Source organism: Pollachius pollachius, assembly GCF_949987615.1.
Source record: "Pollachius pollachius genome assembly, chromosome: 15".
NCBI lineage: Eukaryota > Metazoa > Chordata > Actinopteri > Gadiformes > Gadidae > Pollachius > Pollachius pollachius.
The window spans coordinates 18,770,445-18,788,457 of NC_136948.1; the positions used below are offsets into that span (position 1 = coordinate 18,770,445).

Consider the following 18,013-nt stretch of genomic DNA (forward strand, 5'->3'; position numbering starts at 1 on the left):
TAAACCTGCCTTTCTGTGCTCTGCGCTATGTAAGCTCAATAATATATAACAGTTACAGAATACTGCATATGTTAAGGTCAGAAATCGCCATGGCTTGAAGATCATTGATGAAAGAACTAAACTGAAAGACTAAGAAATAATTCGGATTGTACATGTCTGTCAGCACGAAAACCAAAACAACCTCATAACATAATAATTTATAAATCCAGTTTTACTAAGGTATATAAAAGGTACAGCTGAATTAAATCAGGTATTGTCCAGCCAAGTGTATAAATTACATATTTTTGAAGACACAGGGGTTTGTGAAATAATAATCATACTGTACAGCGTCTTTCATAATACGGGAAGTCGTCAATATAAAGGCTTCTGATGCTTTCCCAACCATCATGTGTGACATAGGTCTGCGTCCTGAACATTGTTCTTGCAGTACGCTGTGCTATTGTTCCCCAGGGGGCAGTCTCGGAAGCCTGTGCCCCCATTAGGGGTGTAAATAGGCTGTATGCGGAAATCTCCCTTGAGGAGCTGCTCATTGTTGAGGGACACTATCTGGAAGCTGGTCTCAGTCATTTCCAGGATAGAATTATCCTTCTTGGTGCCCGCTTCACAATAGTCGTCTTTTCTGCGGCCTCTGTTGTATTTCCAATCGGCGGAGGATTTGGATCGGTTTTTCTTGTGCATGTGCCAGCAGAAGATGCTGAGCAGCAGCACCAGCACCACGATCACAGCCCCCCCGATCAGCCCCGCTAGCAAGAAAGGTGAACTTGGGTCCGGCTGTGTGGCCTGTTCGGGCCCCACGGGCCCCTTGTTGTTTGGACCAAAAGTGGCCGTTGTCGTGGCGACCTCCGTGCACTTGGTATCATCTTTGGGCCGGTAGTTATTGAACGCGTCCAGAGGGATGACACAGATCCGATACGTGGACTTTGGCTCCAGGTTAGGCAATCGAATGCCCCGGTGGTCTCCGCCCACCATCCTCTCCCTGACGGTGTCTCCCGTCAGGCTGGGGCCCATCCTGGCCCAGGTCACCTTGTAGGCGGTGACCGGAAAAGCGGCCACCCAGTTCACGTGAATCGCGGAGCCATTGAGAATAGTGAATGTGACCTGCAGACTTTCCCTTTTGGGATCTAGTGGCCGCTTAGTTCTTGTTCCACCCTGTCTGGTTGGATAGACAGGTAGATAGGAAGTGAGCGTAGGGGACGGGGGGCGCCTGGTGGGTGGAGTACGGTCCTGGGACACTAAGTGGGAGTCTAGGGTGGATGAGGCAGGCAGCGGCCCAACTGAGCCACCTGACGTGGCGGGAGGATGAGAGGTTAACGTTGGTGTGGTGGTTGTCATCGGACACTGAAGCAGCTCTCCACTCAGCTCCCTTATCACCATGCCGCGGACCTTCTCTGGCTTTTGGCACATGAAGCCCCGCACATTAAGGGATCCGGGCAAGGACTTCAGCCACGATACCACCCACTGGATGCTACAGTCGCACAGCCAGAGATTGTTGCGCACCGTGAGCTGTCGTAGACTAACAAGGCTGTCAAAGACCCCCTGCGTTAGTGACTGCAGCTGGTTGCTGGAAATATCCAGCTTCTCCAGCTTGTGCAAGCCTGCAAAGGCCCCTACAGGGATGATATTTATCTGGTTCTCCTGAAAGTTCAGCTTCACCAACACCTCCCCTGGGAGAAACGGTGGCGGGTAGGTGAGTGAGTTGCGAGCAAGAGACAGCTCCCTGAGGGTGACCAGATCCTGAAAGGTCCCTGGCGCAATCCCCTCGTCCGTCAACAGGTTTCCGTCCAAGAGGAGACGCTCCAAGCGGGTGACATTCCTAAAGGCCTCCTCAACGATGACAGCAATGCGATTCTCGTCCAATCGCAGCTCCTTCAGGTCCTCTGGGAGACCAATGGGCACGCTGCTCAGGTGGTTCTTGGTGAGAAAGAGCATCTTTAGACTCAGAGCCTCGCGGAACGCACCTTCCTCCACCCCTACGGTGGATATAGAGTTATCGTCCAGATGCAGCTCTTCCAGCCATAAAAGCTGAGCCAAGGCTGCCTTGGAGATTGTCTGAATGTTATTCTCTTGGAGGTGGAGTACTCTGACATTTTTGGGCAAGTTGATGGGAAACTCATCCAACTGGTTGCCATAGAGATACACAGTCTCCACTGAAGCCACGTGGTGGAGCTCCAAGGGGAACCCGGCATTATTTATTTGGTTATTGTGAAGGTAGAGTGTCTTGTAACCTTCGCCGATACCAAAGGGCACAGAGGTCAGGCTCCTCTCATTGCAGTAAACAAAAGTACGATCACAGCGGCATTCCTCAGGGCAGTTGGACGCCCGGGAAAACTGTAGGTGCAGGCCGAGAAGTATGGGTATCCATGGCCGTAGTGAGGAGGCCCAGTCCTTATTCCATAGACGCCACTGTATCTCCATTTCAAAGGAATCAGTAAAATTGCAAAGAAATCAAATCCAAATAGAAACGCGGGAAATAAAAACGGGCAAAAAAACACAAAATCCAGTGGGTTCACGTTTTCTGAACTTCTGGCTGGTGCAGAAAAAAAGTTTGTGAGTCATCCTTAGGCTAACAACAACAGAGCCACGGCTGCATTAGACGTCAGGATTATCTTCCCCAGCCTCGCTCCATACTTGGGTCTGGATAAGGTGTGGAGCTGATCACATCACGCTTTCTATTAGCATTTTGGTCAGAGTTTGTTTCTGTACGGGCAAAATTGAGATATAACAGTGCAGTGCATGATAGGTGGTTGATGCGATCCTCAAGCAGTCTGCCTCCTCCCAGCTGGGGTCTGTTTTTCTATGTTACACACGGCCGGGCCCAGTAAGATGCAGCCTTCCTCGGACTTGACATTTGGATCCTCAAACCTGTTGTAAAATGAGAATAATGGAAAAATCAGTGGGTTTAGTTTCCCTCTAAATGTAAGCTGTCTTCCAAGAAAACCACAAAGGAATTTGTCCCTTCGGACTGCACAGATGCAAAGCGAGGCATTGGAAATTGGAAATGCTGAGCACTGTGCATACAAATGACTAACGCGGTTGTTACATACTCCTTGGCTAAGACATACAGCGGGCAGCGAGGCATATTGCAATGGCTATTGTGGACATGGTTTTGCTGTCAATAAAATTACAGTCAAAATGATGCTGAGTAAAAAAAAAAATACAGACTACAACAATGATCACAAGCAAATATTGTGGAACCAATTGAGAGAGTCTCAGATAGCCCCAGAATACACATATTAACATGAATTTGACATATAAAAAAGGATCCTGGTTGTGATTAAGAATGATAAAAGTAAGAATAAGCATGGGATATCTTATGTATAGAAAACGATGTAAACGACTCAATCTGTCCCCCCTCTTTAAAAGGTTATGGCATGGAAGATGGAGAGACTGCTTTAGTCCTAAGGCACATACACTGACAAACAGCGTCCCCTATCACGGCTCACTCACTGGGATGAATAAATAAATGGGCAAATAGAGGTGAGGGGGAAAGGAGAGGGTATCTGCTCTTGGTAGTCTGGCGTATACGCAGCACACACGTGCGCAAAGGCTATATTTTCTCTCAGACACAAAGTATTTGACTCTCTTTCTCTCTATGCACACACACACACGCGCACGCGCACACACACACAGACACACACACACACACACACACACGCACACACACACACACACACACACACACCACACACACACACATACGCACACACACAAAATAGAAACATCCACCTAGATGCGCGGGAGGGGGGTCGCCTGGTGAGACTCGCGCAAACAAACTGTCAACCCGACCAGTTCCTAAAAAATTGGTTTTATTTATTTATTTATTTTTTCAATTTGTACAAAGCTTATACTACGTTCGCTTTAGTTTTTAAAGGCATAATAGCGATGCTGAACCGCTACCTGGGCAAACGCACTTGACGGTGATGAACGCAGCCTGTCAACAGAGATAGGCCCGAGGAAAGTAAGATCGATGCTGGACACTTGGAGTAAGAAGAGACACAAGGTCAGGGGACTCGAACAAAGGAAACGTGTTGGACGTTAGGACTCAGCATACATGGGGCGGGGGGGGCGGGGGGGTATGATTAGTTAAGTGTGACGGTGTTCATTTATCCATCTTATTCTCCTGTGGTTTTGAGGTGGGAAAGAAGTGCCACTTGGCGACCGTCCCCCATCCAGTAGCCTCACCACACGGATAACATCGATCGTGGTTGAGAGTGTTCAATAGTTATGCAATCCCTCAGACATCCAGGGTAAACCGTTGGATTGTGTAGCCCTGATTGCGGACATTGGACATCGCCCATCATCAGTCAGCATAGGGATTTGGAACACAAATGCGCCCCTGTTCGTTCAATAAAGTAATCAGAAGTAAACAGATTGTTCCGAATATTTTCATCTATGTATTGATTTATTTTGGTAGATCCTAATTGAATCTTTTTTTTTTTTACAACGGGGGACGGCGGTAACTATGAGGATATATCACCGTTGTTTTAAGGGACACGCAAAACGCACCGGAACGCGTCTCTAACTCTGGTGAATGTCTCGTTCTCGCTGCGCTATGCGCTGGAAATGAAATCTGAAGGGGGGGAGGGGATTTCATCAAATAAATGAACTGTATGTTAATAAATATAACGCAATACTATCCAAATAGGTTCCAAATTAATTGACCCCCCCCCCCCCAGATAAAATGCTAAATTATGCGTCACATAAATCTCTTTTTCCCCCCATTTAGTTTTTGACGTTTTTTCTTACCTTGATTCTCAAGTCCAGCTATTGTACATAATCCAAGATCAGCACGACAGCACACACACTAAAGACCTTAGCGGGACGTCCGCATCTTGACAGACGGTCACTCTGCGGTCCTCCGCGCGGCTCCGCGGTGCGCTGGGTACGGACGCCGGGGTTGGACTGGGGCATGACGGGGAGCCGAGAACCGGGGTGATCCAGGGGAGATTCAGGTCATCTGTGGTCTGCTGCTCCTCATTTTGCTCCCCATTGTCACACGCACGATCCTTTGACCGCCCGGGAGGGAGGGCAGGTTATTTCCCTGGGAAGGCTGCCCGAGTCTCGAGAAGTTTTCTCGAAACGTTTTACATCAAAAAGAACAGACACGGGTCCCGTTCACTGTTGGCCATTCTCCCAGTGAACGCGAACGCACGGCTCCGAGCAATGTGCTCCGAGAATGTCCTTTCCATGGTCTTCCAAGTTTTGGAAATGGCTGCACCCCCCTTTGCCCCCTGTCTGCGTGCCCCCGGGAGATATCAACTGTACTGACTTGGGCAGATTGCGATCTCTCTCTCTCTCTCTCTCTCTCTCTCCCTCTCTCTACGCTTTCCCTTGGCACTGTCCCGCCTCTCAGCCCGGCGACGCTTGCGATCCGACTCTCTCGTCAGCTCACTCCCACTGTCTCTCTCTCTCTCTCTCTCTCTCTCTCTCTCTCTCTCTCTCTCTCTCTCTCTCTCTCTCTGAGATCTCACCTAACACCACTAGCGTGCCTGTTCATATGTGTGAAATTGTTTGTTTGTATATTAGTGTATGTAAGTGAGTTTAAGTTGAAGCATGTGCGTGTGAGCATTTTGGGCGCAGAATGCACATTTACGCAAAAGTAGACCACAATAATGAAACACAATATAAGTAGAAATACAAAGTGTTTTCCCTCCCTGAGTTAGTTCGATATCCTATGATCTCTATAAAGCACTGGTTCTACCAAATTAGCCGAACCTTAACGTTGATGTGTGTGGGAGTGGATATGTGCCCACGTGGACATTTAAGTGCATTTTCAAACGTTCAAAGTGGATTTTCAAATGAACAAAAAGGTTTTATTTTTCCCATCTCTCACCCTATCTCACGCACACCTGGAACTAGATAGCAATTATGGATACGCACAGCGTATTGCTGAAACATGTAAAAATAACCAACATATACACCAACAGACATGCACAGCTTGCTTTTAATTCACATGCCCTACAATCAGAATGTTTTTTGAGTATTTTAGGCTTGAGGGCAGTGGGCCAATTACCACATCTGCTGCCCCCTCGTCACTAAAATTGAAATTCACACTAATTCGGACTGCAGTTTATGTAAGTATGTGAGTGAGCAAATGCCCCACTATTGCTCACTAGGGGCTTGAGGTTTGCTGTTATACCTGCTGGATGATACTAATGGAAGTGGTTCAAGGGAGCTAGAGGGTAAAGATGGATAACACACTAGTCCAATTCTGCCATTATTGCCCAATTCTTTTAAATCTTTTTTCTCTTAATCTTTTCAGCTTATTCGCTCAGTCACTTTGCTTGCAACTATTTCTGGAAATTTTTTATTTTATTTCTTGATTCTTATGCGTTCATTTGTTCATTTTCAATTGAATAATAATTCAATTTGAAATGAAAATCTAGAGCTCAGTCCAGATAACATAAGTGTGGATTATCATAATATGTTAGAAAGGCTTTTCTGTTGCGATCAAATCACATTCAGTTTTCTTTGATCAGTTGGCCAGAGTTTGGGCAAAGTAGTCTACTCTGGTTGTTTGATATACTATTACCATTCCATAATATTCAGTATAACAAGAAAACATCATCATTAAAATAAGACTTTGAAAGATGAATAAATGATACATCCCTCTTAATTTTAACCTGAAAACAATATATGTTATTGGAATCGGACTGAAGCTAAGAGAGTAGAGTAAGAGCTAGAGTTAGAGCTATAGGCAGCAGCCAGACACTTCTATTGTTCTCTTATTTGTTCTTTTATTTTAATAATTGGCATGCAGACACATCTGACGGGCTCCAAAGAACTCCAAGGACTTATCAAACCATATGATCACATTTTTTGAGATCAATCTTTCGTTCTCGGATGGAGAGAACCAAAGCGGGCAGCGTTCTTCAAAATAAGTCAATTTTATTCGGGCTGTTTGAGACCGGCGAGGTCCCTTTGCAGAAGAGCTTCGTTTGAACTCTGTGCGGGTCTCAGTCTGGTCACTGAACGGTCCCGTCTGCGAAGACCAGTAGGGTGTCCCTGAATCTTGAAGTCAAGCTTGAGAAATTCGCTTGGGTATTGGTTCATTCGGCAAACAAATCTTCTGAACGAAGCATGCTGACGCTTAACCCTGGAGGTTGGTGTTTCTGTTGTTGCTTTTGGTAATACTTTACCCCGTTTATATAAGTATACCAGCATAGATCTGCTAGGCATGCGTATCCCGTTCATCCGTGTCTAATCAAATCAATTAGAAGTTCTATTCTATCCTATTCCCCTCTGCACTACTCACCTTTCGTGTTCACCAATGGATCGTGCCAAGGTTTGCAGTATTTGCTTTTGCGACACAGCATCGCCAAAGTTTGTGAAATCGACAAAAATCGTGGAATAAATAAATGCGTTAATCTATGAATGTCCCTATCAGAGCGGATTCATTCAGACCCAAACGTGGGGAGAGACGGACGGAAAGCACACAATGGGCATTTGCCTCACTCGAAAAAAAGGCATTTACTGGCACATTTGTACTGTACAGGCTTTACACACACACACAAACACACACACACACACACACACACACACACACACACACACACACACACACACACACACACACACACACACACACACACACACGTGCATGTCACTGTCTCAGCCTTTAAGTATGGAGCGAGTGTGGGTATGGAAGAGGGCAACAGCCTGAACCCTCTTCCTAGGAAGACCACCTTTGACCCCTAGGTGTTAATACAATGTAGCCCAAGGACTATTTATGACTTTAGACCGGTCTTCATGATATATATGAAATCTGACCGCTTGGTTGCACTACTGACATCACCACCACATCTACCACCACCACCACCACCGCCACCGCCACGGCCACCGCCGCCACCATCACCACCTCCACCAGCACCACCGCCGCCACCACTACGACCGCCACAACCACGACTGCCACAACCACCACCACCTCCATTAATACCACCGCCGCCACCACCACCACCACCGCCACCACCACCGCCACCACTACTACCGCCACAACCACCACCACCACCAACATCACCGCCACCACCACCACCACCACCACCACCTCCACCAGCACCACCGCCGCCGCCACCACCACCACCACCACCACCACCACCTCCACCAACATCACCGCAGCCACCACCACCACCAACATCACCGCCACCATCACCACCTCCACCAACATCACCGCAGCCACCACCACCACCAACATCACCGCCACCATCACCACCACCACCACCACCTCCACCAGCACCACCGCCGCCACCACCACCACCACCACCACCTCCACCAACACCACCGCAGCCACCACCACCACTGCCACCACCACCACCACCAACACCGCCACCTCCACCACCGCCACCACCACCACCACCCCCACCCCCACCACCTCCACCAACACCACCGCCACCATCTATTTCAGTTTCATCATTTTGATTGATTCTATTGTGGCATTTTCGTCCCTCCATTGAGCCAACAAACATTTTTGTGGGTTTCACAGTCAGATTCTGATGTGTTTTTCCCTTTGTGTCATATGGAAGCATTGTAAAGTTTAAAGATAACCATTACCAAGACACTCTTCACCTAAATGCGCATTTCTTCCCACCTAGCTATACTTCTGATCTGAGTATGCATGAACCTGGATGCTTTCTTCTTTTTATCCATCCGGTTTGACCTTTGAGTAATACTGCTGTGTGTCATCCCCCCCTGCCCCCCACCGCAGCTTTTCTATCATTAATAGTCGCCCGCATCTCAGACAGCCAGACTCTCTAGTGTCGGCTCTGCACAATGGAGGCGACAATAAAGCAGCTTTTTCTGGTCTTCAGTCAGCGTCAGGTTTCGCCCCTAATGACTGTTCAGCTCAGTCAGCTCAGCAGCTACCCCCCAATCATCCCTCTTCTCATGGGCTTCTCATATAAAATCACAAGAAAAATGTGTGGGTAGGTGTAGCGGTGTGAGGACGTGTGTATATGTCTGCAGCCTGGTGTTTATGTGGGTCTAGGGGTGGCTGTGTGTTCGTGTGTTAGTGTGTATGTACATGTGTTTGTGCGTGCGTAGGTATCAGTGTAGGTGTAGGTTTTTAAGTGTGTGCGGGCGTCATGCTAAAACTGAACCTTTCCAACGAGGAAGGCCCATTTAGTGACTGGTGCGAGAGGCAGGGAAAGAAACGCTAGTTGGAACACCGGTGCATTGAAAAAGTCTTCCCTTCTCATCGCCGTTGAAAGTTTCCCATACATTTACATTTAAATTTAGGGGGTTTTGCTGACGCTTTTATCCTAAAGCATCTTACAACCATTCATTCAACACATTCACACCGAGACAGTGGACTCAACCACTCAGGGCGACATCCAGCTCGTCGGGAGCAGTCAGGGTGAGGTGTCTTGCTCAGGGACACCTGGACACTCAGCTAGGAGGAGCCGGGGATCTAACTAGCAACCTTCCGATGACAAGTCAAACCGCTCTACCACTGATCCCTATAGATGCTGTCTGAAGGACGAATATCAAGCGGTACAGCTCGGCCTATACTGCGTGTTAGCCCGACCAGCAGGCGGCTGCATGCAGTCCTCTCTTTCCGCTGACCGGCGGTATCATCCTGCGTTTATGATTTATTTCGACTGGCATCAAAAGCAGCTTCCCGACTGAGATCCTGGGCCCTCCCAGGAGGTCTGATTCAAGCAAGGCAGCTCACATGTAAACGTGATGACATGAGTTACATAAGCACGTTGGGACTCTTCAAGTTTCAATCACTTGGGAAGTGGAAGCCCACAGACACACGCACACACTTACCAGGGACACGCAAACATACAGGCATAAGCGCACACATACACTTGATTACATGTGTTTAATTTTGTATGTGTGTTTATGCGTGTGGGTGTGTGTGTTTTGGCTAACTTGTTTACTCTTGGCTAACACTCTCTCAGATGGTTGTTGCAGATTTTCCGGGGCCAGATAAAATGTAGTTTTTCTTGCAAAGTGGGCTTGAGTTGTCATGACTACTTTTCACAAAACATAGCAATTTATTCATACCTTTAGGCACAGCCCGGGGTGTGAGGTAGCGAACACTCCTCCATCTCCTGATCCCCTTGTTGCATCACACCATTCAAGAGTTAACAAGCATTATCACGCACCACAATCATTATTATCTGCACAACCGATCCCTTAAAGGAAGGGAGAGATCCCCTGACAGACTGCACATACAGGAGGGAATTCAGCTTAATATCCAGGGTCATTTCTGGGTTGTTTTGGGTCTTGTTGATGGCTAGCACAAAGGTTTTCCCTATGTTGCTGCATTGTCAACATATAGGTGCTTCCGAATCATTTGATTCCTGTGATCGTTAGACCCGCTGTTGGGTGCCTAGCTTTCTCCACCTTTTTTCTTTTTAGTTAAGAAATAAAATCTGGATACTTTCTCTGAAGGTTGGAGGTGGAATCAGGCCATTTAACTACATCATGAGGGACAGCACATTCACGCAACGCAAACACAAACCTTGTCTGTGGGTGATTCCTTTTTTTGAAATCTGTATGGTGTTGATATCAATCCCTATCAGTGTGATTTCCTTTTCCACAGTGCCATGACAATATTTAAAGGGCAGTCAGAGAGTTAGAAGTCAATCCCGTCATTTATGGAATCAGAGAACCATAAACAAATGTTTTTTTTGCTCTCCATACCTCACTTTGCAGCACAAGCTTTCCCAAAGCTCCATTCTTATCTATTATATTGTTTACCCTACAAACCAAAGGGAGACAAAGAAACCAAATAAATGTCTAAAGCATATGCAGACAAACAGGAGACACATGTTTTGCAAGCAGTGACTCTCAATTCCCCACTAACAGAATAAGCGTCTGTTGAAGCCTTGTTACATGCACTACTCTCCCCGTTAGTTCGCTGCTATTGTAAAGTCTTTGCATTGTGTTCCACCTCTAATGGACCATTGTAGAATAGGTTTTGAGCGAATGCCGAGTGAACGTTCTATGAGGCCAACTTTTTTATGTGCCTAAAATGCTTTTCAGAGCGAGATAAGCAGTTTTGCAATGTAACATATGGGCTTTTTAATGTGATACGGGAATAAGTCTGTCTGTCTGTCTGTCTGTCTGTCTGTCTGTCTGTCTGTCTGTCTGTCTGTCTGTCTGACTGTGTGTCTCTCTCTCTCTCTCTCTCTCTCTCTCTCTCTCTCTCTCTCTCTCTCTCTCTCTCTCTCTCACTCTCTCTCACTCTCTCTCACTGCTTGCATATCATCCTTGTTCACTGACTCTGTGCCCTGCATCTGTATTCACCCCAACAGCCTGGTTGGATGAGAGGAGCCGGCAGATGTCTGGGGCCTGGAGAAGCCTCTCTGGTCTAGCGACCCAGGCAGACAGAATGAAGGGAGAGCAGGAGAGGTGTGCTGGGGGAGCAGATATGAAGCTCGCTGTGGGTGAATCCTGCACCTATGAAACGTTGACCAATACTCTTCTCTTTTGTTAGGTCTTTTGCTTTAGTTTTTTGGTAAGACTTTACATTACAGTGTCCCTGTTACAGTGTCGTTGCACATATAATAATAGTAATCTTCACCTAGACTCTTCATTGCGCTCCACTCCCTCCCCTGTACACACTTATTGTATGTCGTACTTAGTTATAGTCCTTAGTTTTGTAGCATCTTATCCTAGCTATCTTTGTTGAACACGAGGAATGGGTTAACCTAGCGATTGTTAGTGCTGTTCACTTGGTTCTATGAACATCCTTACTGTAGCCTACCACCAGCGATATATTGATTCTCTTTCTTCTGACAATTGTACTGATTGTAAGTCGCTTTGAACAAAAGCGTCTGCTAAATGTTAAAAATGTAAATGTCAATGTAATGTTAGCAATGTAACATCCTGTTGTGTGTAGTTAATGTGGAATAATGTTATAGAACAGAGTTTTGGGTTTTTCAGTAATGTTGACCCCTAATCACACAGCATAGTTAAATCCTGTTCCATAATGTTTGATATTAAGTCCACGCCATCACATGTTGCCTACTGCACCGTACTTACTTTAATTCACTGTTACAGAAGACTTTTTGTAAAGTGTATCAGTGAGTTCTCCTTGCTTTTGAAGCACTTTGCATCTCAAAGCGTACATGTAAATCCATCAACAACATCTGTGGCTGCAGAGAACCTTTCAGGAACGTGCATGTACGGCATGAATGTTGCATCAGCGATAGAGCAGGGGCTTTTCCTCTTCCTCCACGGCTAAGTGCATTGCAGCGTGGGACGTTCTGTGGGAGGGGTGGGGGTGGTTGGGAGTCTGGAGGGGGTGGGGGTGGGGGGCAGGGCTGGTGGTTAAGGCAGATGTGCGTGTGGACGTCCGCGGCCCTCTTGTCTCCCAGCTGCGCAGCATCGGGTCGAGGGAGGGACATGGACAGGCTAAAGAGGAAAGGGGAGATGGGTAAGTGCAAGGGGGTGGTGGTGGGGGGCTTAATGATTCACAGATGGACAGATCGATGGACAATGGATTGGTACATGAACGGACGGACGGCAGACAGGAGATGACTGATGGATGGATGGATTGATAGATGGATAGGGTGCTGAATTGATGGATGGCAGCTGGATAGATAAGGGATGGAATAATGGATGGATAAATAATAGATGATGAGAGAGTGCAGAGAGAGGGAGAGAGAGAGAGAGAGAGAGAGAGAGAGAGAGAGAGAGAGAGAGAGAGAGAGAGAGAGAGATGATAGATAGAAAGATAGATAGCCACAGGTATAGCTGAGAGATGAGCTTGGAGATAGAGAGAGAGCTAGATGGATATATGTACAGATGGATCGATAGATATATATATAAAGAAATATCATAGGCCAGTGTGTGAAGTTGTGGTTATTTGTGTTGCCTTGAGGATAGCTCATGTAATCATTATGACATCTTCAAATACGTTGAATACAAAATACAAAAATACAACAATCAAACAATAAGAAATGCCTTTGTCATTGCTTTTGCCTGTCTTCTATATATAAATTATATATATTTATGTTTACACTCTCAAAGCATTTTACTCTTTGTTCCTGTGCCGTCTAAACAAAGAATGAAAGAAATAATTAAATGAAATGACCGGAGAGCTGTTGCGCTCATCATTCAAGGCCCTTGTTATAAATACAAAGTGAAGAGCGAGGAAGAGAAAAGGCTGTCTGAGGTCCTTCAGATGAAACACCACAGTAACAGTGTGTTTATGAGGGGGGACGCAGGGAGAAAACAGATAAATAAACACCGAAGGATGTCCAGATGGCAGCCATGGACCAGAGAGAACGCGCTGGGCGGTGGGTGGTGGGTTGGAAGATAGATGGGGGGTGGGGGGGATGGAGGGAAGGCTCAAAAGGAGGCAATGGAGGAGGAGGTGTAACGAGACGATGAGAGAAAGAGAGAAAATGAGAAACCGATTTCAGTAGGTCATCAATCTCAGTCAGAATCCAAGAGAGTTCTGGGGGACCGGGGAGTGGGGGGGGAGGGGGGGGATCAACACGCTCCTCCATCCCAGGGCCTGAGTCTCAGGAGGCCCCTATCATTGTCACGGTAACGGGAGGCGAGAGATACAGAAGAGAGGAGAAGAAGAAAGTTGGGCCAACGGCACAGAGTGAGGAGAGGGTAGGGTGTTGGTGAGAGAGGCAGACAGACAGAAAGACAGACAGAGAGACAAGCAGACAGACAGATGTGAAAACGGACACACAGAAAGACAGACATGCCGTCATGTAGACATGCAAGCAAGCATGCAGACAGACAGATAGACATGCATGCAGACATACAGACAGAGAGGCGCGCATACATACAGACAGACAGACAGATAGACAGACAGAAAGACATACAGAAAGACGGACATAAATACATGCAGACAGACAGACAGACAGACAGACAGACAGACGGACCGAGGGGGTACGGCTCGAGTGTTAAGAGCATGAACAGATGTGCATACAGACAGAAAGACAGACAGACAGACAGAATGACAGACATACAGACAGACATGCAAACAAACATGCAGATAGACAGACAGACGGACCGAGGGGGGTACGTCTCGAGTGTTAAGAGCATGAACCAAATAGTGGAGAGAATATGGAGAGAATATGTGGGTCAGGAAGGACATGCTTGACGGAGATAGGAGCAGGGGGGAGGGACAGGCGGACGCAAACGGCGGGGCAGAAATATGTAACAAAGGGAAGGTGCAAGGGTTGCTGTCCAGGCCGATGACCATGCAGGGTCTGCCTTTCTGGGGTACTTCTATATGTGTGTCCAGGTGTGTATCTACGTGAACATTAGCCATCACGTGCATGCACGTGTGTATATGTGTGTGTGTGCATGCGTGCGTGTCTGTCTGTGTGTGTATGCATGTATTTATGTGTGTGTGTGTGTGTGTGTGTGTGTGTATTTATATGTGTGTGTGGGTGTGTGTGTGTGTGTGTGTGTGTGTGTGTGTGTATGTGTGTGTGTATGTGTGTATTTATGTGTGTGTGTGTGTGTGTGTGTGTGTGTGTGTGTGTGTGTGTGTGTGTGTGTGTGTGTTGATGTGTGTTTGTGTGTTTACTGCTGTACAGGGGTCAGTGTTGGATGCATGGGCCTCAGAGTAGACAATAGCAGTGCAAGGGATCTGAAAGGTTAAACTATAGTTATAGCCATACTGTAGCTATGAAGCAGAATGCCTGTCTGACATGTTTCCAAAGGCATGGCCAGGAGTTATAGAACACACACTGTCATGGGTCCTGAAACCACAGGAAACAAGAGAGCGAAGGGAAAGGTTTAAAAGTGTGTTTGGACAGAAGTCAGGGCTCTTGGTTGCTCTATCCGACCACTGTATCAATTTGGGATATTGTACCCATTGGAGGTTAGCAAAGTGATTGTTTGTTCTCTTAAACGGGGAACCCATGAGAGTCCACTAGTTTAGCCTCACAGGATAGAGTTGGGCGGTGCTGTGGGCGATCCAAGAACCGCTTGTTTCGGGAAGCGTTTTGCCTGAAATTAACCAGAAGGGGGTCCGGACAGTATCTCAGGAGAGCGGGTGGACTGGTAACCGGAAGGTTGCTAGTTCAATCCCCGGCTCCTCCTAGCTGTCCTCCTAGCTGAGTGTCGAGGTGTCCCTGAGCGAGACGCCTCACTCTAACTGCTCCTGACCAGCTGGCCGTCGCCCTCCGTGGTTGACTCCACCGTCGATGTGTGAATGAACTGTTGTAAGTCGCTTTGGATAAAAGCTTCGGAAAAATCAATGCAATGTAAATGTAAATTTGCCAAGAAACCTTGGTTTGTATGGTTCTACTTATTGAGTTGGATTGATATTTGACGAGGGCATAGTTCATTGTAATTAGAATTTAATTTCGAAAAGTAGGTAGAAACTAGAAAAAAGTAATAGGCACAAGCCTGTGTGGCTCATAGCGCTATACTAATTTTCCCATTGTTCAGTTTAACTTAACAATAGCATATTAGCCTTGGTTCATTTGGACCATAGAGCGTCGTGGTTTGTACAAAAAAAATAATTTCTATTGACGATTGCATGAGTTAAAATAATGGGGTGCAGCGTTTTGTACAGGACTGTTTCCCTTTCCCAAGTCACAACGGAGCTGCTGCAGCCGCAACTGAAGTTGCAAACATCAATTGCTGTGCTCTATTTTGACAGATGAGCATTGAGGAGGCTCATGGGTAGTGTACTAGATTTCAAGGAAACAAGTTCACTTTACGATTAGAAAGAACATATTCTCAGCGGCTACCATAAAACATTGCACTGGTTGTAGCAGTTACACAATGAAATAATATTGTCCCTCGTAAACGATTATGTACCCACATTAAATTAAAAGATTTTTAAATGGGATTTAATATGGGAGGAACTTGGCAGGAAGTGGAACAACACTACCCAGGTATTTGATAAGAATAACTGATAGACAGATGTGTACAGCCATCTGGATCCGATACGTTATACAAACCACCTCCACCCATGATCAAAACATTATCGTCATCAACCCCACGCACGGATGTGTGGCAGATTATAACCCACAACATCACAATACATATATCATCACACTCATCTTATGACAACATACAACCACAAGCCTGGCTTGCATGTTCCTCATGTACGCCGGGGCTGCAAACCGTGCATAAAGAGTGAATTAATCGCACCGGTCCTTGACCAGCCTTCGTTGCCATGGTGGCGGGCGGTTACATTTGTTTTGCCTTCGTCGACAACATGTAAATCAGTGGCAACAAAGCCTGCTGAAAGCCTAATTGCATAAATGCCTTCCTGTTTACCTTCGGCACTTCCCTGTCAATCTGGCGCCCTTTGTCCAATGAGCAACATTTTGACAACACAAAGTGGATGCATTGCAGGACCCCTTGGGACTAATCTCCGGTGGGGTGAAGGGGTCCCTCACCTTTGATTTATTCACAGAATCACTGGAAGGAGGCATGTTGCTATGACCTAGAAAGGATCTGCCTGACAGTCAGAGCAACGCTCTCTTCTTTGTGCATAGAAACTGTATTTTTAATGCCGCATTAAGTGTGTGTTGTGTGTGTGTGTGTGTGTGTGTGTGTGTGTGTGTGTGTGTGTGTGTGTGTGTGTGTGCGCGCGTGCGTGTGTGTGTGTGTGTGTGTGTGTGTGTGTGTGTGTGTGTGTGTGTGTGTGTGTGTGTGTGTGTGTGTGTGTGTGTGTGTGTGCGTGTGTGTGTGTGTGCGTGTGCATATGTGTGTGTATGTGTGTGTATACTAGCCGGGATGGAATTAAATGACTTTACTTCTAAAATGTTTGAAAAACGAGCCTCACTTATAGAAAGGTAGGGTCATGATAATTCTCTGCCCTCAGGACCCACTCACACCTACACACACAGAGACATTACCTGCGAGAAACCCAGAGCACCTGTCCAGCCATTGAGTGCAGAAGCCTTCGGGGCATTTAAAGGTGTTGAAGTATCGCCAGTAGCAGATTGCAGTGGAGTCTCTGTGGTGATTTTGAAGTTGGCTGCTTTAGGCTGAAGGGAGCCTTAAGTAAAATAAAACCAAAAAAATAGGAAATCTGATTTCTTCCCCCCTCTTGTACTTAACTTTAACCATTTGTCCGCTTGCACATACTTTGGTTTCAATCCATTGAGAATTAATTTGGTTTTAATAAATGAACATATGTAGCCTATCCTGAAAGAAAAATAGAGTTTAGATGTTTTTTTGTCCTTTATGTTTTAATTCCGTAGAGCTCCATTGACTCTTGAGTGTTTTTTTTTTATGTTATGGCAGCTGTTTGGTAGTGTGTGTGTGTGTGTGTGTGTGTGTGTGTGTGTGTGTGTGTGTGTGTGTGTGTGTGTGTGTGTGTGTGTGTGTGTGTGTGTGTGTGTGTGTGTGTCTGTGTGTGTGTGTGTGTGTGTGTGTGTCTGTGTGTGTGTATGCGTGTGAGCTGTTGTGGGTCTGTGTGCATGTGTCTGAGAAGGAATACCTGCTGCTTAATAAATAGGCAGTTTAATGCTCGGCCATATGCTTCCATATGCCTCTTGCCCAGTCAGTAGAGCTGCTTGTTCACGCAACAGACCACAGCTGTCTGGTGGGAAGGACAGTTCAACGTTCAACCTTTTACACATGTAAGCACTGGTAGAGAGAAAAATAGTATTTATCAACAAAATATGCAAATCTTGTCATTTTTTACAGAATGTAACACACAAATAGTTTTTTACCTACAATGTTTCCCACGGCCATATTTCGGCATAAATAATCCAAGCCAAACATGCACATTCACATGCCTTTGCCCTGAATATCCGAATGCAGGGTTGTTAAAATCAGTAAGCTTTTTGCCAATTTACACAATTACAAAAGACATGACCCCACAAAGAGACAAATGTTTTTTTCCCTCTGCTCACGATTGTTGCCATCAGAATTGTTTTAAGGATGGGAGAAATGTTCCACGCTACGATAACAAAAGTAGATGAAAAGAAGTTGCAGAGCAACCCGGTCACTTTTGTCTGGGGGATCATTAAATCTGCACTATGTAACTTTACTACTGCAGCTATTACTGTAGTTTCTTCAAGTTTTTTCGGAAGTTTTTCAAGTAAAAAAAAACGGCCATCCG

General features: G+C 46.3%; 1 protein-coding gene across 1 annotated transcript; it reads right to left on the reverse strand.

The window, feature by feature from the left end:
- Window positions 1-384: 384 nt before the first annotated feature.
- LOC307086577 (leucine-rich repeat transmembrane protein FLRT2) lies at window positions 385-2,415 on the reverse strand (the record flags this gene model as incomplete). The annotated part of the gene is made up of 1 exon (XM_079751829.1): window positions 385-2,415. The coding sequence occupies one exon, from the start codon at window positions 2,413-2,415 to the stop codon at window positions 385-387; it is 2,031 nt and encodes a 676-aa protein (XP_079607955.1).
- Window positions 2,416-18,013: the final 15,598 nt, after the last annotated feature.